Below are 23,904 nucleotides of genomic sequence, written 5' to 3'. Positions count from 1 at the left end.
AGCTCACAAATTGAAAGGAGAATCCTAAAATGCAAATTAAAATTCTGAAACTCTGACCCTCAATCTACCTTTCAATGCCAGCTGCCAAAAGGGCAAAACCAGAGAGATACAAAGAATAGAACAGAATCATTTAGTTTGGAAAAGACCCTTTGGATGGTCCAGTCTGCCTAGTTACATTATTGGGCTGTCTGTTGTCTTCTGTCTGGGAAATCCGCATTGGTCTCTCTAGAAGAGGTTTCTCTTGCTTTTCTTCAGGGCTGTTGCTGTCTAGTATTCATTTCCTGGCCTATGTGTTCTCCACTGCTCTTTGCCCCAACTATTTCGCAGGAAGAGTTGGGTTACTGTGCATCGTTGGCTTCCAGATCAGTGGGGAAGGACATGCAGGAAGGCTGTCATCCTGAATCACCATCACCACTTTAAGAGGAGACAGTGCTGAAGAATTGGTTCGCACAGGGAATTTATGCCACAGCCAAATAAATCTACATATCTGGCATGCACTACTGTTAACATCAATGAATCTTGGCAGAGACCTCAACAAAAAACAAAACTATGTCACAATGAAATACTATTCTGAAGACTCATGCAATTCCCTGGAGCTCCACACAGGTAAGTTTATTAGCAGGAGATAAACACATAACCTGCTATCTTTTACAGGCTCATAGATATTAAGATGCAGATGGGCCCAGGCACAGCTTATATAACCAGTACCTCCCTAAGAGGAGCTGCACCTCTACAGTCTAGGGAATGATTATGGATAAAGCCACAGGAAAGAATAATTACGTGCTTGGTGGGAGAAACAATTTTTGATGTCGCTAACTTTTCTCAGCAGTAAAGGTAAAAAGAAAATCAAGTGGGATACACCACTACCAACTGAAATCTGTGTCAGGTCCCTGTAATTCTATATGACTATTAAACACTGAGCTGCAGCATAGCATAATAAATTGCCAGTTCTCAGGTTTTTGGAAGTTCTGTGTCACAAAAATCTGTTACTATTGGACAAGAACTGTTTGGTTGCTCTTCACTTTTCAGCTTTTCTCCGAAGTCTGAGAGAGATCTGCACTCTGTTAACCTTGAATCCCATACCCATCTGCTCAGCTGCCTTTTCAGATGTCAGATCTTACCAGTGGCAAGTGATGGATATTTTCCTCTGAAAACAATTTCTCACACAACTTCCAATTTTCTTATTCTTCAGAACTTGAAGATGAAGGGTTGCTTTGAGGGTCAGGAGTTCTATCACAGATACTAGTAAGTATGGTGTTTATACACTGACAACAAGAAAGGCTTTATCTCCCATGTAAACACAGACTTCTTTGGTTAGTCCTTTCAGCTTTGTGGGGCTTCCAAAATGAAGCCTCCCAATTGCACCTTACCACAGAAGGGCCTGGAGTTACAGACACTGCTGTTGAGAAGAGTCAGGAGCACTGTTTTATGGAAGCTTTTAAGCATGTCTTGCATTTTTTAAAGAGGTCAACACATTTGTATTTCTGGCCACTTGTCACACATTTTTGCACTTAGTTTTCTTTCCCACAGATAGAACAAGATAAAGATCTTCTAACTTAGCAGCATGAAAAGTAAGCATTGGAACTTTGTAAGCACCAGGAAAAAATATTGTTGATGCTATAAAAGGTTTTACTTTATTTTTTTCCTAGAGAGCTATAATCTCCTAAGCAACTCAAGGAAAGTGCAGTTATAGCCTACATTAATTAACTGATACATAAACAGCTACAGCATGTGAGCAAGCAGTTCTGATGATAAGTTGTGCACTGTGTATAACACACAACTGTTATGCAAAATATATATAGGGAAAATTGACCTGACTACCCACACTCTATGGTTTGTAAATTTTTATACAGATTTAGACATTACTATTGCTTTTTCACAATGCCATTCATAAAAAAGATTAAAAGTCATAGTGATAAAACCTCTGTAAACACACATAGTCAAGTGAATTTGTACTATCTGCACAGTGAAGTGATAGCATACATGGCACATCAGGTCTACAGAATCCTACAGAATCAATCTAATCCTAATCATATTTTGCATGATAAAGACCTAATTTTTCCAGCCCTATTTCACATAAAAATTCTACCCTGAGACACTTAAAAGTGTAAAAATTAGCCTTTTTTTCAGATCATGACATCAAATTTGAGCTCAGTAATAATCAAACCCATGTTTCTCAGAAGGAGGCAGTTTCCTTGGCACCAGCCCTGTTGCACTCCCCACCCCAAACCAGGAGAAGAGATGCTCCTGTCGTCCTACTGACCATTTACTGAGCTGAGCTCCCCAGTTTAGCACTGCCATTGGAAGCCTGGCACTCTATTCACATGTTGCAGGGCAGGGACAAGAAGGCTACAAACAGCCGAGGCACTCTTTCCTGGCACTCAGAAAGAATGAGTGCAATGTCTTTGCATGCTTGGAGTGACTTTATGTAGTCACACATAGTTAGAATTGGCTGAAATACAGTAAAAAAAAATTATTTTCAGAAATTTAAAATTTAAAGGAAACCCTTTTCCCATCACGAACCTAACAACCAAAAATGTGTTTTGCTGGGCCTAGAGAGAGACAAGAACATGATTTTCCATTAAACAGGCATGGGATGTTGACACATCAAGGATCAACACCATGCACGTGTAAGGATTTTACATGCACATGGTGTTATGCAGATGTCTTCAGCTCTTCATCTTGCAGATGTCTTGTGAACTACAGATCACACTCTAAAATGTGAATTGCTACAGATGGGCTGCTGCTCTTTTTTAATGTTTATAATCTCAGCAGAAAGGATTTTGCACATTGAATTAAAAAGATACAGAATTATACATTTATATACTACAAGAGTGAACAGAGGTTTCCAAATGTAAGGGGCAAGGTCTGAGAAAACGTTTTATCCTGTATAGTAGGTTGACCCTGGCTGGATGCTAGGCACACACCAAAGCCTCTCTCTCACTCCCCTCCACAACTGGACAGGGCAGAGAAATATAATGAATGGTTCATGGGTTGAGATAAAGGCCAGGAGAGATCATTTATCAGATACTGTCACAGACAAAACAGGCTCAAAATTAGAAATATAACTTAAATTTAATACAAACAAAATCAGAGCAGAACAATGAGAAGTAAAATAAAGCCTTAAAAACACCTTCCCCCCATCCCCCTCTGTCCCAGCTGTACCTCCTACCCCAGTGGTGCAAGGAGAGAGGGAGTGGGGGTTATGGTCAGTTCATCACACACTGTTTCTCCTGCTGCTCAGGGAAAGGAGTCATTCCCTGCTGCACCATGGGGTCCTTTCTACGGGAGACATTCTCCATGAACTTCTCCAATGTGAGTCCATCTCACCAGCAAGAGATGCTGTGAGCTGCTGCACCGTGAGTCCATCCCCCAGGCAGCAGTGCCCCTCGAGCTGCTGCAGCGTGGCTCATTCTGCCATGGGCTGCAGTCCTTCAAGGACAGGCTGCTCCAGCCTGGGCTCCTCTCTCCACAGACCTCCCAGGGCTCACAGTCTCCTCTCAGGCATCCTCCTGCTCTGCTCTGGGTCTCCTCAACATGCTGCAGGTGGATCTCTGCACCCCATGGATCTCCATGGGCTGCAGGGGCACAGCTGCCTCACCATGGGCTGCACCATGGGCTGCAGAGGAATGCCAGCTCCAGTGCCTGGAACACCTCCTGCCCTCCTTCTTCACTGCCCTTGGTGTCTGCAGAGTTGTTCCTCTCACATATTCTCACCTGACTCTTCTCTGGCCATAATTACAACTGCACAGTGACCTTTTCGTTTTGTTTTCTTCTTAAATCTGTTACCACAGAGGTGTTACCACCATTCCTAATTGTCCCAGCCTTGACCAGTGGCAAGTCCATCTTTGGAGCCACCAGGGATTGGCTCTGCCAGACATGGAGGAAGCTTCCAGCAGCTTCTCACAGAAACCATCCCTGTAAGCCACCCTACCACCAAAACCAGGCCATGCAAACCCAATACATTGGAATATTTATCTATGCAAGATGCAGACAGAGACTTCTTGGTGTAGATTTAGACGGCAAGAGTGATAGAATATGATGGTATGGGTAGATGAGAAGGAAAGAGCATAGCATTGGCATGTTTTGACAGAAGCAATTTGCTGGACTGCTTCAGTCCTGATGCATTTTCCTCAGCAAGAAGTAGAAGGACATTTCAGACTCCGCGGAAACCGAAACTGTGTGATGCTACATATAGCTGAGACTGAAAGAACATGCTTGCATGTGCAGTTGACAGGCTGCAAGGAAAAGTAACTACAAATACCTGTTTTCAAATGGAAGGGAAGGCCAGTGAAATCTTTCTATTCTGGCATATTTTCATTGAGAGAAATGGACACAAGATCTTCACATTTGATGCTTTGGAGATAACCATGGTGCACTTAGGTCTTTGCCAAGTACACACCGCCAGCAAGTGAACGTTCCCACTGTCACCATTCAACAGCTCCACTAGATAGTGCTGTGAACACACCAAAAACCCCAAAGCGTGGCTCCAGAGGTGGAGATGTCTAGTCACTGTCCTCAAAAAACATGCATCAGGACAGAAAGGTTTTTCTGACCTTCCTGTTCTATGTGCAAACTCCTATTTGCACCATACTCAATTTTATTCCCAATTATATATGCTAATAAGTTCTATCACACTCAAAGAGTCCAGATCCAAGATTGAAAGTATCTGACAAAAATATAACTCACTAAATGGCAGGTGAGAAAGCTTTTGTAATCTATCCATCCGAAGACTGCTCTAAGAGAAGACAGGTATTTCTGGACTTTACCTGCCCTGGGTCACCTCTCATCTGCACCAGAAACACTGGGGCTGTGTGCTTTCCTTCATATGGAAAAGAACTCTCATTCTTGTCTAAAAGCCCATGGCCGAAATTTGGATTCCACCTCCACAATTCCGTATGTCCAAGGATTGCTCCCAGATTAAAGGTGTTAGGACAGACAGGTCTAGCTTGCCTTGACTTCTCCTGAGCCTCTCATTTGCCACCTGAAACAGTGGGACAACATGCTTCCCTTCCTACCAAAAAGAGCAGTCATTCTCTTTCAGGAATGGCTGAGTTTTCAGCTCCTCTCCAAAAATCAGTACATCCAACAATTGCCCCTGAACATTAACTGCCAGGACAGACAGGTCTGGATGGCCTTGACCTCCCCTTAGCCACTCTCAGCTGCACCTGAAACACTGGGGCTACATTCTTTCTTTCCTATGATAAAGAACTCTCGTTCTCATCCAGGAACCCATGACCGGAACTTGGATTCCACCTCCAAAATTCAATGCATCCAAGGATTGCTCCCAGACAAAAGCTGCCAGGACAGACCATTCCAGTGGCTTTGTCCCCCCATGGGCTGCCTCTTGTCTGCTCCTGAGACACTGAGGAACCAGGTTCTCCTTCCTGTGGAAAAGAACCAGCCTTCTCCTCCAGGTGCCCAGGGCTGAATTTGGGATTCCTCCTCCATAATTCTGCATATTTGAAGATTGTTACCCGATAATAGCTGCCAGGACCATCCAAATTGTTTACAAACACTGCCATGTGCACTACTAACCCGTGTCCCTAAGTGCCACATCTAACTTTTTTTGAAGACTTGCAGGAATGGTGATTCCACAGCTTCCCTGGGCAGCCCATTCCAATGCCCAAAGACTGGTTAAGTGAAGAAATTTTTTCTAATGTCCCACTGAATCTCGCCTGCTGCAGCCTGAGGCTGTTTCCTCTTGTCTTGTCCCTTGCTCCCAGGAAGCAGAGCCCAACCCTCACCTGGCTGCCCCCTCCTTTCAGACAGTCATAGAGAGTGAGAAGGTCCCTCTGAGCCTCCTTTTCTCCAGGCTGATCCCCCCAGCTCCCTCAGCTGCTCCTGGTGCTCCAGACCTTTCCCAGCTCCATTCCCTTCCCTGGGCATGTTCCAGCCCCTCAGTGCCTTTCTGTAAGTAAGGGGCCCAGAACTAATCCCAGAACTGAGGCTGGATGTGCCTCAGCAGTGCCAGCACAGGAGATGGTTAATGCTGATGCCTTTTTTTCTGGTTCTAGAATTATGACCCAGACAAGGTTAAAGGGATAAAAGGGTTTTACCTTGGTATTGAATAGGATCCTATGGTACACAACTTGTCAGGGTGGAAAACACCGAAATGCACACACTGTGTAACATGCATACAATTTTTATAGACCTTGAAAACTTGCATATATCCCAAAGATTTCCCAGTAAGAAGCTTTATAAATGAAGTAATGTCCCCCCTATTCTAAAACCCTCAAATGAGGCTTGAGCCCTGCTTACAAAATATGTTCCAGAGAGAAGGTTGAAACTTTGACTGAAACCTTGGTTTCTATAGAGAGCCAAGATAGCATAGGGCTTTCGGCCTCCAGCTAAGAGGCCTTTAGGATGTTTGGTCTTCCTGTCTAGCAGAATACCAGAACTAAGCTACAATATCAGGCTACAAAATTACAAATACACAGAATATATAAAAGGTATATAAAAAGAAAAAGGAAAAAAATCATCATGGCATCACTGCCTTGGTCCTGCTGCCATACAATGTATAATTCAAATCAAAAGGAAGCATTAAATGATTTCTTGTTGCCTACATGTCATGTATTGGGGTTTTGAACCACTTATGCATTACCCATGTAACTTCTGTTTTTTACTTTTCAGACAACCAATTATTTAAATCCACCAATGACTCCTTAGTGTGTCATTTTTCATTGCTTGTTCAGATAGTTTATGTATGTCTTTTAAGAGTTACACTCACTTTTTCATGGACAAGGCTTTTTCTGTCTTTGCTTTTGCCAAGCTTCATTTTCCTTCCTTGTTTCTTCCTGTCTTTCTCATAGATGAAAGCAAGAGATTAGAGTACCTGATCTTTTCTTCCTGCTGAGGTTCTCGCATACCGTAACCAAGTTCTCTCTTCATGCACTATTTTGGACAAATTCAAATCTTTGTCATAATAAATTTATGGAATTTTATGCCAACAGTACTTCCAGTAGTTGTCATGTAGTGGAAATATTTTAGTAAAAATATCTCCCAATTTCTACTCACAAAGCATGATGTTATTTGTATCTCAATATCCCAATGGCAGTTTTCTCTTTGTTGTCAGTTCTGTCCTTCTCCGAGTGACTGCCTTGAGACGCTGGTTTTCCTGCCCACAGACAAACTTTATCTCCCTTGTTCAAATGGGCAATATTTAGAGCTGACTATGCATTTTACTACTCTCAAGGTCAGCTTGTGTGTTGCTCTACTTGCCTTACTCTATCATTATACATAATTTTTCCACCTTTAGTGTCACCTGCAATTTTATCAGCAGTGTCCATTCCCTGTCATAAAGGAGTTTTCTTCTACTTTCACTTACACTACTTTAGCAGGACTTAAGTGCTGCTGCAGAAGGAATTGTTATGTGCAAATGAAATGACACAGCTGTTACATTTTTCCCGACACTAACTGCCCACCCAACATCACTGGAATGCACCTATCATGGTGCAAGTCTGGGGCTGTCCTGTGCAGGGCCAGGAGTTGTGTGAGTTCCTTCCAACTCAGGGGATTCTGTGATTGTACAACATAGGCTGTGGCTAGCACAGGTTTTTCCCACGGGAACTCTTCTTGTGTTTTGTAAATAAAGATAAAGTTTGGGTGTTGTTGGAGCAGTGTCCCAGAGCTTGGACAGTGCAGGCCTGGCCAATCAGGCCTGGGGGAAGGCTTCTGACTGACCAATCTGGGTGACTTTTGAGAACTCTATATATTTGATGAAATCAAAACAAGAAAGGTCATTCCTTCTTGCCACTGAGAACTGGTGCTTTCATTACTCTGCTAGCTGCTCAACAGCGACATCAGGCTGTCCTTGGTGTGCCTCAAAGATACCAAAGATCTTACTCTCCAGATCTTATTTTGAAGATGAGCATTTTCCAGGCCCTTGCCTAGTAGTGCACTCTGTTGATTTGGACTTGTGAACTCATGCCTGTTGCCTAGCTATGGAACTCCCTGGTGATCACCGAGATCTGTCTGACTCTGGTTGCCGTCACTGGACCTGATCATGACCTGTGAATTATTTTCTTTCATTGTTGGTGGACCTGTTTCAGCATCTGGCCCTGTGCTTCCCCTGTACTCACCCCTGCCCCTCTTGCCCAGGGCCATGGGGTGATCCCAGCCTGGCTGTGACACCCCTTGGCTTCTGGGCTGCGGGAGCTGCTGGTCTGTGCTGTGCCCTCACATGATGTCTGAGTCAGCAACAGGGCAAATTCCTCTGCTGTGAAAGCATGTGAGACTAGAACAAGCAGTGAGGTGTGAGGGTGCCCCAGCCTCTGTGTGTGCTGCAATTCATCTTGCTCCGAATGGGCAGGCAAAGTGAGGGGCAGAAGTCCCGCTGGAATCTGCTGTTGATGGCAGACTGAGTGGCTCGGGGATCATCACAGCCTCCATAGTACTCACAGCCCTCCCAGACCCCTTACAGACCTCGCAATGTCCCACATCCCTATGGCCCACAGAGCTCTCACAGATCCCATAGCCCTCACAGCACTCACAGAACCCATAGCCCTCAGAGATGCCACAGCTCTCACACTCCACAGCCCTCACATCCCTCACTGCCCTCACTGCCCTCACCGCCCTCACTGCCCCCACTGCCCTCACATCCCTCACAGAGCAGTCTGCTCTGAACATCGGCTCTCACATAACTTGCATCCCTCTCTCCAGCTGTCCCAGTCATGCATATTCAAACCAAGAAAGAGTGCCACCTTTTCAGTGAAGGGCTGGGAAACTTCAGGCCCCAAGGCCAAACTTGACATGTGGCTGACTTTAGATGCCACAACGTAGCCACTGCAGATCTTGGCCCAGACACCTGCAACATCTTCAAATGGTACCAGTGAAAGATAGTGCCTGTGAGCTCTGCATTCCTTTTGAATTTCCTACGCTGTCAAAGTTAGTGTCTTCTACAGCGGCAAGTTGTCACCTCTCATCCAAACAGCTGGTGAGTGTTTTGGCACCCCTCTGGGCCTTCAGCAGCATGCAAGCCACATGAGGCAGAAAGATATACTCTGGAGTGTCACCCTCACTGAGCTGTCAGCACATGTGATAAAGTATGGGACAGAGAGGTGTTCAACTTCTGTGCCAGTTTCCTTCTTCCTGTTCAGTCCTCCCACACACCACTCAACCTGTTCTGCTCCAGTTCTAGATGTAAAATAGGATCAACACTTCTCAGCCTCAGACTCTTGCCCTGGGATCCACAGACAATACTGTCTGTAGACTGGGTGCGTGCTGTAGTTTGACCCTGGCCAAACACCAGGCACCCATGAAAGCTGCTCACTCGCTCTCCCCTGCCACAGCTGGGCAGAGAAAAATTTAATGAAGGGGTCATGGGTTGAGACAAGGACCAGGAGAAAACACTCCAAGGGCAAAACAGGCTCAATTTAGAGGTGCAATGTGAATGTATTCTTAACAAAATCATAGGAGGATAATGAGAAGTAAAATAAGCCCATAAAAACCCACATTTTCTTCTTCCCCCAACCCCTCCCTCCTTCCTACTGACAGCACAGGGAACAGCGGGTTTGGTCAGTTCATCACCAGGATCTTCTTCCACTGCTCAGGGAGAGAAGTCAGGAAAAAGTTCTTCACAGAAAGGGTGATTGGAATGGGCTGTCCAGGGAGGTGGTAGAGTCATGATCCCTGGAGCTGTTTAAGAAAAGACTTGATGTGTCACTCAGTGCCATGATCTGGTTGACAAGGTGGTGTTAGGTCAGTGATCTCAAAGGTTTTTTCCAACCTCAGTAATTCTGTGATTCTGGTGGAGAAGTGCTGAGTGAGGGGTGAGCACAGGCAGAGAGAGAGCAAAGTGCAAGGCCATGAAGCACCTAGGAATACCAGAATCACAGAATATTTTTTCCTTTATTAAGCACCTTAGAGATCATCTAGTTCCAATCCTCTGCCATGGGCATGGACAAAAGGAGCAGGCAATCTCTGGATGATATACATCATACATCTGCAGAGAGAATAAATTTTCCAGTGATTTTTAAGGTTATTATTGATTGTGGTTTCAAGCTAAAAGATTATGTAATTCCAAACTCCTGTCCTTAGCTATGAATCCACTTGCAACTTGCTTTACTGCAAACTGGAATATTTTCTGTAACTCATTACTTCTCTCTGGATTGACATTTTGACTTCCTCCATTTTTTTGTCGCACAAAAGCCCTTACTCCTTTACCATCTCAGCAACTGCTAAGTTCAAAATGCTTCCTAGAGCAGCTCTGGTTTTATTCAGCACTGACTGGCATGGGTCACATTCCCACAGCATTCCCCACTCTCTGCTCCCTGATGGTTTAAAGGCACATGAAGAAGTGCAGGGCTAGCCACAAGCATGTTGCTTGGGAGGGCTTTGCTGCTCCTCTGCTTTCCACTTACTGTTCCAGAAACAAGGCCCTGTGCTTGGGAACTCGTAAGAGAACTTGCTGACAAATAGGTGGATAAAAACATGTTTGATCTGCGGTATGTTCTACCTTTCTTTTCACATTGGTCATGGAGAGCTTTGTCTTGTTTTTGTGGCTGATATCACTGAGCATTTTTGCTTTGGTTCTCACCTTTGCATTTCCTCCCCTTCCCCAAGGAAAGGCCAATGCAGAAGCAAAGCTTTATTTCAGGAAGGTTTTGCTTGCATTTCTTATATATCTGGTGCTAAATATGCTGTGTTCTTGGATGGAAGGAGGTCCATTTTCTGACAGTCATCAGTTTTCATGGAAAACTGATCCATCAGTCTATTACACATGCGGAGACATCTGGCTCCCTCACGTATGTTCTGTGTCATGTCTTTTATCAAGCTTTTCTCTTTAAACAAATACAGCTTTGCTTCCCCTCCCTTTGTCTTTCCCTCTTATGGTTTGCAGAGCACTTAAGACTACAATCAATTAAGAGGGGTTGCTGCTTGGAGGAGACTATAGATATCACACTTGGTATAAATCTATGTAGCTCCATCAGCTTCAGCTCATTTTGGCTTCGTCAGTGGTATTCCCATTTATCATATTGGATTTATGACATTATCCTCCTGGATAATAGATATGTATTGTTATGTGCTAATACAGTTGGATGGCAACAATGACTTGTTAGAAAACAAGATGGATTATTTACTTTAAATTGTATTTTTGCTGCCCTGATTCATGAAGTACTTCAGTGTTTAATGTAGAAAGCCGTGCCTGACATTAGACCTGTGTTACAAATGTTCTTTAAATTCTGGCATGTCAATGTCAGCATCACCAGTCATCTTTTAGTACAAAATTGCTTTGCCCAAGCAAAAGTGAGTGTGTAACACTGCAAATACCCAAGCTGCTGCGTGGCTCTCACAAGGCTCTGTGTGGGTGTTGTGTCCCACACATCCATTGCACTTAGAACACCTCTGTAGAGGAGACTTCAGGCCTATAGGAGCTACACATGCACTTACAGAAAGTTTGATGGAATAAAACCTATAATAATCAATCATCCTTAGTATACACAATTCTTAATAGAAGAACTGAGATTAAGGAAAAATAGAGCAAAAAATGTGTCAAAACCAGGAGCACAAATGCAACCCTCTGGTAGGTGAACAAATAAAAGGATAAATAAAGCCATGCGAGATAAGCATCAGGACAGAAATGAAGCTTTGCCTGGTTGAGATCCAAGTACGAGTTTATAGATTGTCTTTGGGGTATATTTGTAGCTGCCCAAGTCTTGCCACTACTAGATAGGGCACTGCAACAGCAGAGCTGTGATAGGAGGTTGACAGGTTGGATGAGTGCTAAGCTAAATATAATCTTTTTTAATTTAGAACTAGAAAATTAATAAGATTGCTCAAACTTTTCACTTGACGCTACCAGTAGCATCGATGTGTGATCCACTGTATACATAGTATAGATGTACAGATAGTTGTATAGATAGTATAGATGTATAGATGGTATCCAATGTATAGATAGTTGTGAATGATCAAATTTCTCCATTTTAATGGTGTACTATTCACCAAATAATACACAATAACTGGCAGTGTGATGTGCTCTTACACTGCTGCAGATGTGTAATGAAACAGGCCAGGTTATGTGGTTTAAATGAGCTAATTTTACTTTGTTTACCAGATTGCAAAGGCCTGGGAGATAATGCACATCCAGTCACGTGGTTCAGCTGGAAGCTGGGAAATTACAGCAATTTACTGGTTACCTGTGATTACCTCTAGCAGTCATCAAGTAATACATTTGTCATACCAGTGGCTGTGAAAGAAAAATTTGGTATATTTTTAATATCCAGTTTTAAAAGTACTTAGGGCAGAAAGAACACATAATTCCCTAATGTTTATGATAACCTGTCAGGCTGCACTTCCAGAATTATGTCTGCTGGAATTTAGTAATTCTACCAAACTGCCTTCTTGGAGGCCATCTTTGCCTTTCTCCTGAATGTTTAATAACAAACATAGGTGTGAGTATCTTAAAAATATAAAATGCATTAGACAGCAATGAAACATTCTGGCCTGTTTGGTAGAACAAGAACTACAGCCAGACTGGAAGAGGGTGAAAAGCTCTTCTGCACCTGACAGTCTGTTTACTACCCTTTCACTCTCATTTTCAGGACTTGTCTACTAGGGCTAAGCTTTAGCAGGCACTGTGTACCAATGTTTGCTATTAATCCCAAAACTAGCAGAGCAACTGAGGTGCTGAAGTCAGCTGTTTCTGGTTTAGCTTCAAAAGCAGCACAGAGGATCTGACTTCATTATTGTCTTCACATTAGGGACAATGCTGAGCAAAGTTGTGATCTCAAATAAAACTGTCTGTGCTCTTCTCCTGACCTTGTGAATCAGGCATCCTGTTTGGTCTCTGGTCTATATTACAGCAGTTTCAGGCCATGGAGCTTCACATAGGAATTTTTTAATCTGACTTCTTTGACTGTCCTGTCTGCAGCACATGTATGACTAAATTCACATCATGCTGCATAGTAGCCTTCCTGACAAAGCATTTCAAAATCATTTAAATGGGTTTTAGAGAAAGACTTGCCTTCTTAGTGAGGTGATTGTTAATAATGCTGATGGGCACCTCTTTGTACAGAGCCCGGTAACTCCATTTGGTCCCACCTTTACACGTGCTTCTTCCTTTGGCTACCTTCTTGTTATAGGCTTCATACCATCAGGTATTTACATGCATTGATCAGGCTTTCCTTGAGCTTTCCCTTTTCAAGGCTAAAATACTGCATCTCTCTCAGCCTCTTATCTAATGCCACACACTGCAAACCTTTATACATTTTAACTGCCCTTCCCTGAGCTCATGGCAGCATGTCCATGTCTCTCTCATAGTGGGGGAAGCCAGAACTGACACAGCACTGCTGTTGTGGCCTCCCAGGACTGAGCAGAGGGAAGGGATCAGCACCCTCGACCTGCTGGCCATGACCTTCATGTGGCCCTGCTGTGTGTGTGGTGTTGGCTGCCCTTGCTACAGAGCCCATTGCTGGCTCCTGGGTGAGCTTTTGTCCACAGTAGCCCAGCTCTCCTGCATAGCTGCCTTCCAGCCAGCTGGCCCCACTGTGTACTGGAATATAAGGTTATTCCTTCCCAGGTGCAGGACTTTGACTTCCCTTTGTTCAGCTTAAATGAGATTCTGGTTGGTCCATTCTCCACCGTGTCCAGGTGCCCGTGGGTGGCAGCACAACTCTCTGGTGTCTCAGCCACTCCTCTCAGGTTTGTTACCTCCTGCAAAGTTGCTGGGGGTGCTCTGTGCTCCGGCACCGAGGTCAGTAATGCAGCTGTTAGTACTGAACCTACACTAATCTTGGGGTACCCCATGAGTGACTGACCTCTAGCTGGGCCTCATGCTGCCAACCACAGCTGCCTGAGCCCAGCCATTTGCAACACCTTGCTGTCTGCTTCTCTGCTCTGCTTCTCAACAGCTGGTCTGGGAGGATAAGCATATCCAGAGATAAACAGCCTAAACCATGACTTTCAGAGACTGATCTCTTGGTATGCAGTGATACTGAAACCAAACCTTAGGAAAATTAAGGCCCTTCATGCACCAAAATGCTCTGTCTATATGAAAAAACACAGCTGGGTCTCAGCTCCTGAGCAGGAATATCTGTTTAGTCTGTGTTCATATGAAATTCACTCTCGGAAGCCAAATGTATTTAAATTATTTCAGCAGTTTGTACATATGGAACACTGTATAGTGAGGGCTTTCTTTAGCAAGGTTCTGTGCATGAATCCTTGGAAACTGCAAGTGAATTTAAGGGTTGTATTCTATGTCAGCCCAAAACTGACCAGTGAATTTTATTAGACAATCCTTCTTCTAAAGAATAAATAGACTAAATGAAGACCAATACGTGAATGTTATGAATTAATGTTAATAATCTTTCCCAAAACATGTACAGTTTGACCAGACAACACCAAATGCAGAGAGCGCATTAATTTGTATTCCTCTTTTACAAGTGGGCAGCTGAAAAAACAGAGATTAAATAGGTTGTTGTCAGAGGATGCCACTAACTATTCATAGTCTTTTGGATCGTCATCCAAGGTCCTAATCACAAAAAACCTCTTTCTTAAGGCAGAAATTAACAACCAAGAGCTGAGCCAAGTGCACTGCAGTGGTGGGCAGGCTAGAGACAAGGATAAGACTGGAAATGAAGCTGTTTAGAAAACAGATTTCAACAAAATGCCTCTTACTGAGTCCCACTACAAGAGCATTGAGAGGAGAAAGAGAATGTTTAAATATCTTTATGTAACAAAAGACAAGTTTCTGCCTATCAGGGTAAGTAAACATAGCTAAAAATGAAGTTCCTTGAAATAAGCTTACGATGAAATCAGCTCAGTCCATCAGATGCTGGCCTTGGAAACAAGAAAGTTGAGACATGGACTTTCTTTACTGTTGCAACACTCCATTACATTTGCTACTGATATTAGCGGAAAGCTTAGAACACCGGGAGCATATGAGCTAGGGGAAACACCATCTTTCATTTATCATATTGTTTCTGAAGTGGTTGTTTCACTTTTTAAATATTAAAAAAACCCCAAAAACTGAAAAGTATTTTTGCAAATGCCTTCTACAGCATCAGATTGACTTTTGCCCTGAACCACTGATCAAAACTGCTTGCTGCCAAGATATCCACCACACACACGAGCTCAAAGAAGCCGTAGAAAAACACTGAGGCATCTGAGACTATTGTAAACTGGAGCTGTATAAATGTTATGTTACACTCCAAACCATACAAACACAGCTGGGCCAAGCCTTTCTCTCCCTTTTCCAGAGCAGTGGTGAATCACAGTGGTTTAGTACCCCAGGACGCTTTTTCCCCATGAATCTCTTATTCTAGGCATATTCTAACTACACTTGTGCGTGAGAAGTTGCTGTCTATCATGTTTTGAGACCATGAGAAAAAACTCTAAAGAAGCAATCTCTTGATGCTGCTCACTGACAAATAGAGGTAACTCAGTGCAGGGCTGGCAGCATTCCTGCTGACATGTTCCCATGGCTTATGTTCAATTCAACAGCTGAATAAGAAGTCACTACACATAGTCCTTCAAATACTGAAGAACAACAGAGAGGAAACCAAACCATTTAAACTTTATTGGTAGGAATCTATATACAAATTCTAAAGAGGATCACATTGTCAAAAACACACAAAATGAGCTAAAGTAACCAGAAATAGGGATGTTGCTTAGAACATAAATGTTGACTAGCAGCAGGTGGGCATTCAGTGTTCACACATACAGGTGACTCTATCTTCCTGCACACTGGAACCATAGATATGGATACCATGGACCTGCATATCAGAATGTTTTCATGAGTCCTTTTACACTTCTTGGAAGGCAAATGAACAGGGCATTTCCGTGATATTGTCTGAAGAATAAGGATCTAGACTCAACAATATGTGATTCACATGCTTCTTTTCAGGGGGTAGTTCTGGTGTAGGGTTTGTAACTGATTGTTGCTTTCGAACAGCTCCTATCAGACTTTAGCACAAAGCATATTGGCTGCAACACAAAGACTGAAGTCAAAGCTAGCATATACTTTTTGTTCTTCTGGAAACAATGAATTAGCTAGTGGGTTACAATTCAGTGAGAAAAGGAAGTCCTTACAGAAAGCTCTTTCCACTTGTAATTAAAACATTATGGATCTAATTAATGATCTTGGAAGAAATTTTTTACTCCAGTCTGACTGCAGCAGAATTTGGCACACTGCTTGCTACGGAAACCTCACTGTGTTGTATTTCACATTAATATAAAACTGCAGCTATTGCACCAAAGTTCATCTGAATCCCAAGGTATTAAACTGCCTTCATGAAGTGACATTTAAGGACTATAGATTCAGAATGGTATTCCAAGCCCTACACAAAACTTTATAAGGAAAGATCTTACTCTTCAGCCACTACAGATATCAATCCCAGTCCTCAAATATTAATAAAGTTTTGTGTCATTAAAATTTCCTCTTCCTTGCAAACTCAGAAAGCTGTATTTTATCTACCTAGTAAAAATAAATTAAAAGGGCTCCGTTACACAAATATACGAAGAGCAGACTGAGGTCAAAGGGGAGGGATTACATCCACCATTTAGGGAGGCTTGATTCCTCACATCAGCCAGGAAAAGGGTCATTGCACTGACCCACATCAGGCCAGCACAGTCACATTGCCTCTACACAAACCCAGTTAACAGAAACTGCAGGCTAGGGAATGTAACCAGGACAAGAAGATGAACAGGCCAAGAAGATTAACTCCATCCCCTGTCATCTTTGCTTAGTTTTTCATCAAAAAACATTACTTTACTCATAGCTAAAACACACAATTAGCCAACCACTCTGAATTACCAAAGATATTTTCTCTTCTTCCTCTTCTGCAGCAGAATGACTCCTCATTGCAGCTGATATTTAGAACAAGCCCTTCAACCAACACTGGATTCACTGAAATAGGAAAATACTACCATTTTCTAAGGGAAGAAATGTGAGTCCAATCTCTGTTGACTTGCCTGGCACAAATGATCCTTCACAAGGAGCAGTTCTGAGGCAGCAGCAAATGGTCCTTGCTTTTATTAGAGACATGTAGACTATCATGTAAGCCCAAGGCTTTCATAAAAAGAAGTACTTAGTGGTTATTAACAGTTTGAGATTAAAGTTCAAGCCAGTAATAACTGTAGACAGTAAGGCATTTCCTCAGCAAAGAAAACAGTAACTTCTGTGTAACAAAAGGCCTTTCATTTTAACCTCTGTCTTCTCTCAGCTGCAGATGTTCTGCAGTTGTTTGGAGTTTACTGCAGTGATAAGATCTTATATGTGATTTCTTAGCGGAATGCAAGAAGTGCCAGTTCTTGTGTCTGTAAGAAATGTACCTCAATGGAGCCAGGCCAGTTTACATTAGACCATGGTGTGGCTCTGATTTCTTAAGCAGAAAGTTATTTTTCCCCATCCTGATGTTTCCACTGCTTGACCTCTCAGGTTTGCACACAATTAATTGTAAATCAGATGCTAAAGTAAGTTCAAAGTTGTCATTTTTCTGAGCCTTTCTATTTCTGTATGGACACGTGAAAGATTTCTAATGTATGGAGATCTATGGCTCAGTGAGTCATGATGCTCCAACCCGTGCACAGCTGGGACCTCCACTCAGCCCACAAGTGTTCCTGTGGTGAGGGAACAGAGGATAGAGATTATTTCCATCACAGCAGTCCCTTTGGAACAGAGTGGTTTGCAAAGCTCTTCTGCACAGTCATAATGAGTACACACAAAGGGACTTTGTTAGGAAAGGAGGAAAAAAGACTCTGAAAATAATTCCTGCAGTCTTATGATATAAATACAGTGCAATAGTGACTGAGAGTAATTCACCTTTAAATGAAAATCTCCATTGCTCGGATTTCCAGACTGCCTTGTGACACGGTATTACTAATACCAGCCCCCAGGACAAACCCTTCTGAAGTCTATAGTAGCTGACTGATAACCTCTTTGAATAAACACATTGGTTCCAGTGCTACTCTCAAATGCTCAGATGTTCTTACCAATCAGCAGCCCAAAAGCTGCTTCCCTTGCCTTTAACCTCTGCAGAGCAGCTGCTGCTGGAGCCTGAGCACCACAGGTGGTTGTAGTTCCCATCAGGGAACTATGCCTGAAGAATGCTGACTGGACAGAAAGGAAAACTTTTCCACTGTTTCACATTACACCTTGGCCACTTCCACAATATTTCATAATGCTGCAGCTCTGGCCTTTACCATTTTTAACTGTGCCTGCTCTCCACCACTCTCCCAAACCATAATCACCTGTTTTATGCACTTTTGAAAAACATCTCTGCTTTCGCTTCCATATTCATGGGTGCTTTTTAGAAAATTAATTCACAAAGGCATTATTCTTCTTTCAGTGGATTCCTCAAGACCTACACCCACCAGCATATCTACAGGAACTTACAAGCTAAGCTTGTAGTGAATGAGAAAAAAGCAAGGAATATTTCTCCATTGCCTCTGCCTTCAAACTGAGGTCTGAAAGTTAAAGTTCTGAACTGCCCCTAATGAAAACTTTAGAAACAGCTTCATTTTAGAGAATGAGGCACCCTGTTTGCATGTTATTAAAAGAACTTGTGGTTGATTAATTGTTGCGAAGATTAAGAGGAGTTTTACTACAAGAACTTGCAGTTGAGTGAGTTGGAACATAGTCATGCAAAAAACTAGTGAGGATCTTCCAAGTACTTTAAAATGGATTCTGTGCTTTATTCATCTTTCTCACCCTTCGGATTAGATTATCTCTTAACTGGCAGGTGTCATCACCATGCTTTTTAATCTCAATATAAACATTCTAGGAGATGGAGCACAGCAGGGTATGGACAGTTGTGTTCATTACAGCTCCAGCTGAGAATGTAAAGAAAGTTTGGTCTTTAAATGCAGGAAAGTTCCACACATTTCACAGGCTTTTGTGACTTCAGGCCTCATTCTTCTCAAATCCTTATGGGCTTCACACAGGCTTGGAAAGACAAGGCTACATGTAAATTTTGTTCTCATGAAGCAATCAATCCAAACTGACTCTGGAGGCTTCTATAAATTACCCCAGAATTGCCTACTAGGCAACACAGAGCGAGAAAATTGTCCTTGTTTGTCTGAAAATATAGGAATTTACATTGATCTCTTCTCTTGCACCTTCTTCAAGAACACTGTAATTATACTGAGGTTACATTTGTTCACATCCTTTCAATCCAGACAAGCTCCTTTGACTTCAGTCATGATGAGTAATGATACACTGTGTTAGCTGACTCTGGTAGGTGTGGAGCAGCACTATCAGCTATAAAGGTTTGCCCAAATCTTGCTCATGAAAACCAAGTGCTCCACATTCTGATATCTTGTCTTTGTCAAAATGTGTAAAAGCCTGAATTCCCCTAAGTAAACCTGCTGAGAGATAACTGCTCCTGTTTGCTTCATTGTCCGAGTAGCCAGTCCTTGCAAGGACTGATTGATTTATCTAAGGCAAATCATGTCAGACCTCTGGTCACACATGCCTGCCCCATGGCTTCATTCACAAAATGAGTTTCACAACTCTTGGCAGTGACATCTCTGGCAAGTCAGAGTTGCCTTCCCTGCTCCCTGCTGCTCTGACACTGTTTGAATGGCGCCCTGAGCTACTCAGTGAGCTGACAGAAATTGTTGCCTCTCTTATTTCACACCTTCTCCCCTGAATGTTGAGGCTGAATGAGAATGTTGAGCCTCCTCTTTGGAGAGGCACAGAGAAGAGACCTTGGGGGGAGCAGCGATAAAATTGTTCTGTCTGTTGGCCAATCTTAAAACTTTCACTGCTGGTTTTTGCCACTTTGGACCAAGTGGAAAGAGGAGGTTGGTTGGAAGCTATAACCACAAACACCATGTCATACAGCTAACACAGCCAGATGTGAATGAGACACATCCGGTGCCTAATGTGTCTAAGCCAGACTACAACTGCATTAGAATTACTTATAAGAGTTGACCGATAAGTAGTTATACCTGCAAATATGGTTTGTGTTAGAAATCGCATCAACCACCTCATCTTGTGCAAATTCTGTGGTGAAAACTTGTTACATGGATGGGTGAATCTGCATAAGGTGGAATTCTTACAGAGAACTATCTTCTGCTGCTTTTTAAGGCAAGCAGATGTGTACTTATTACTTGGCAGACTGGGAGGAATTTTGTTTGGATTTGTCTCTGGTCTGCAGGGAAGCAAATTGGCTCACCCTTGGATGCCTCCTGGAGCAGGGGGAAGGGGAAAAATTAAGAAAACTTAATTTTCTTAACAGCTTATGTTCAGCTCTATTGGTAAGGGAATGCATCAGCATGCTACAAAGCTGAGGGTTTGAAGAATTTATGGAAAAGTACTGGACCCTTTGGGCTCTCTCCTTGTTAATGTTATCAGACTTGATTTACCTAGTAAAATTAAGAAGAGCAACAACAACCCAAAAACCTCCCATAAAATGACCATGCTAAGGCATCAACTCTTGCTTGTTTACCAGAGCCAGACTAAGAGTTACTGAAGTGGAAACTGGGAGAGCAGGAAGACCTACATGTGAGAAGTATTGTCTGGAGAAGCAGGACTAAAGGGAGAGCATGTCTTGGATGGTATCTGTTTTCATGCCATTGGCTCCCATTAAAGACAGAGGTGTCAGAGCACTGACCCTTAAGTTATATTTCTAAACTGTGCCAGAAATGCCTCCTTTTAAAAACAGATTTAATTTTGCCTTGGATCAGAGCTAAAAGCATCTCTCAAAAGCATCGGTTGCAGGAACTCTGCTCCAAGAGCACAGCAGAATGCTTTCAAGCAGAAATAGTTCCCAATGTACCACAGCTTTGGAAAAACTGCCATTCCTTCACTGCTAACAGCACTGAACAGCTGGAGGAGGCTATAAAAAAAATTAACCCCCTTTTACCAAGCTGGGGACTGGATTTGTGTCTTGGCTTTGCAGCAGGGGAGGTTTAAGAGTTGCATCTAAGCTTCCAATGTCTGCTGGATGCAGTTATGCTTTGCTAGAAGCTGTGCTAGAAGCTTTCAGATTCCACTGGGAGCACTGGTGCTCCTAGCTGGCTAGAAGCTGTGCTAGAAGCTTTCGGATTCCACTGGGAGCACTGGTGCTCCTAGCTGGCCAGAAGCAGAGCTCCCAGGTGAGTTCTGCAGCCCTGCACACTGTGATTCTGGGAGGTCCTGTGCTGTGTGAGCAGAGATGCTGTGCCAGGAGATGAATGGTGACTGCACGAACTCTGCCTTGGCTACAGGATTAAATCTGAAATGGCAGGACTTGCTGGTTGTTGATTGTGTTTCTTGCCATGTGTGGAGGGGGAGGCAACAGACTTTGCCAGTGTCCTTCCTACTCCATCAGACTCTCCTTGGAAAAGAGGAATCTGCAGAGGATAGCTACTAAAAAGTATTGCTCTGAGCTACATCGAGGTCCTTTACAGTTTCTGAGGGATAAGTGTAAAGAGTTTCACCAACAGATTTACAGGTAGGGGTAGGATCACTACACAGCCAAATTGGTAGATGGGTTTTGGATTGTCTTGGGAGTGTTTTGGGGTAAAAGTGTAAGATGTCAATTAAATACAGGGTGAATAGAAAGGGCTAAATTTGTTTTAACAGCCTTGTAACAAAGATCTCTCCTGCAGCATGTGCAATAAGCTCCATGGTGACAGACAGCAGCAGCAAAGTGCTCGACAGCACCTTCAGCAAGCAAGGTGGGAGCAGCTTGGACTTTACAAGGCTGCTTTGTTCCACATACCTGAGTTGTGCATTGCCTCCCAGATTTGCAGGAGATCCCAGCAGAGTTTCTGATATCCTGAAACAATACTTCTTCAGAGTGGGGAATGGTAGGACTTGCTTGTATAACCCAAACTTTCTAGATGTCTGTAACCCACCTCTTGCATCAGATACAAGAATTACAGGTAAAATTCTTACTTCTTAAAAGTTGATTTCTGCTTTTAAAGCACAGTAAAAAGCAGCACTGAGTGTGTAATGTTCCTTTGTAAAGGTAAAATGTGAGTTATCTCCCCCCAACAGAAATGCTCTGTTACAGGTGTCAGCACCCTGCAGATGGTGCTCTGTGGTGCCCCAGCAGTGCTGAGCTCTCTCAGGTTAAATTCATGGGCCGGTAGGAAAATTCACATGTGAACAGCTAGACCTATTCCTATTGCCTGTGCACATAGTCTAGTGACAGCATCTGATTTGAAACTGCTGACAGGAAATTACTTTGACTGGAAAGTTTCTGATGTTGTTTACCGTGTGTTTTGTGATGAAATGGTAGTACCATTCACCATTTTAATGGCAGAAAAAAATTAAAAGTACCTTATTTAACACTTTCCCCCTCCGGTTTAAATATATGCTGCTAGATAGCACTGAAGGTATCAGAAAAAATCAAACTCTTATCTGATCCAATCAAAACCAGAAGAGGTAGGTCTGGCTTTGTTCAGGTCTTTTGAGCAACTGTGCTTGCTTTAGGACCCATCTGCTCTGGAAGCAACACATAGTGTCTTCCTAAAGTTTTAGCCATTTGTCAGCCTTTTGATATTGGAGTAGCAGGCCCAAATGTTGAATAATTTTCTCCTTCTTTTGTGCACTTCCAAACAATTATTTTGAAGTTTGTACATCTGGATTCAGGTTTGATACATGTCATAGTGTCTGGTGTTGCTAACATTTTTCAGTAAAACTTGTCCTACTGGCAAACCTGCTGAGGAGAGCTCATAAACTTTAAATGCTGACATGCAGTCTTAAACCTGTTTCCCATAAATCACTTTAGACTTCAGGTATATATACACTTAGTTTGCCTCTCCTAATTTACTAGCTTTCTCTTATTTTCCACGGTGGGGGTTTTCACAGTCAAAAAGAGATCTTATGAACACCCTTTCCATGCTTTTCTAGTTAAACTTTCCTTGCAAATTGATACCTGGCCTGGTTGAAGGAGTGGAGACATGCTTGTCATGACTTTGCTCCGAAGTGTTCTTGTATTCCTTCTGCTTGAGGTTTTCTTGCTTCTGTGTCCTCTGCTGTCATGTCAGTACTTCTGCACATTGCAGCTTCCACTGAGTCTCAACCCTCAGGAATCAGCCCTGTTCCCGATGGCTCTAAGCTACTGCTCCTTTTCTTGAGATGACAGACCAGAGAGTGTCCAAATTTTGAAGCTGGTAACAGGAAAGTACTGCTATCATAACCTCTCCTGAGACTGGCAGGCTCTTGTAATTATTACACATCCTTAATCTTGCTTAAGACAGACTTTACTAAGGATTGCTGGAAAAAAACCCAGTAGACTTGAACATACTTAAGGCCTGCATAGTCTTTCTTGCATATTGCAGCTTTCCATCTATTCAGGAGTTTGAAAACTGTCTTAAGGAGTGCAGGTATTTGTAAAGATTACATAATATCCTAATCAATGCCTTAGTTTTAATTTGACTTGTCCTGAGAAGAAAGAAGTGACCCTTTTCAATTAATCAGAGAGGCTTTGCTGGAGCTATATGCCACAGATAGTCTATGCATGTTTCCTAGTCTTCTGTGCCCCCTGCCCAGGGAAATCAGTGAGGTCTGACTGATTCCTAAACTGAACTTCGGGAGGGAATGAACTGCATTTCAGAAATGGTGAGTATCAGGGCTCACCTTCTGCATTCATTCACTGGAAAATGATGCAAGTGTTCTGCATTCTGTCAGCTCTGCCAGGCTCTCCTGGATTAAAGATGTGAAAAGCAAAAGCAGCATTGCAAATGTTTTTTTAAAAAAGAAATCTATGGGCATCTCTGATGTTAAATGATTTAAGTAGCAATTAGCCTGTGTGAAATGTGATGACAGGGGGCTCTACTCATTTTCTTGCACAACTTAATAAAGCCTTTCTTTTTCCTGCCAGGAGATCAGAAGATTCTTCTGCAGAGACAAGGGCATCTCTCAGACAAGTCAACAAAGTGACCTTAGAGCACAGGGGAGCTCTTGAGTGACCAACCTGATTCAAGTCAAGGGTGGAACTGCCCCTGAACAGCCACATGCACCAGACCCAT

General features: G+C 42.9%; 1 protein-coding gene and 1 long non-coding RNA gene across 2 annotated transcripts in view; both read left to right on the top strand.

Moving 5' to 3' along the window:
* Window positions 1-23,904, top strand: part of LOC146442924 (uncharacterized) — a 300,193-nt gene that overhangs the window by 238,939 nt on the left and 37,350 nt on the right. The gene's annotated exons all lie outside the window — the stretch shown is intronic.
* UPK3A (uroplakin 3A) lies at window positions 558-23,904 on the top strand. Its single transcript, XM_085049807.1, is given in 10 exon segments — window positions 558-606; window positions 21,535-21,591; window positions 21,594-21,649; window positions 21,651-21,801; window positions 22,228-22,288; window positions 22,290-22,315; window positions 22,784-22,879; window positions 22,882-22,915; window positions 23,760-23,785; window positions 23,788-23,904. Coding segments are annotated over 10 exon segments (609 nt in total). The 3' UTR covers window positions 23,841-23,904.

This window comes from Lichenostomus cassidix, chromosome 1Ab (assembly GCF_008360975.1).
Source record: "Lichenostomus cassidix isolate B80296 chromosome 1Ab, HeHo_3.0, whole genome shotgun sequence".
Lineage (NCBI taxonomy): Eukaryota > Metazoa > Chordata > Aves > Passeriformes > Meliphagidae > Lichenostomus > Lichenostomus cassidix.
Note: the sequence above shows the minus strand (reverse complement) of the source record. Positions and strands in the feature narration are given on the sequence as shown.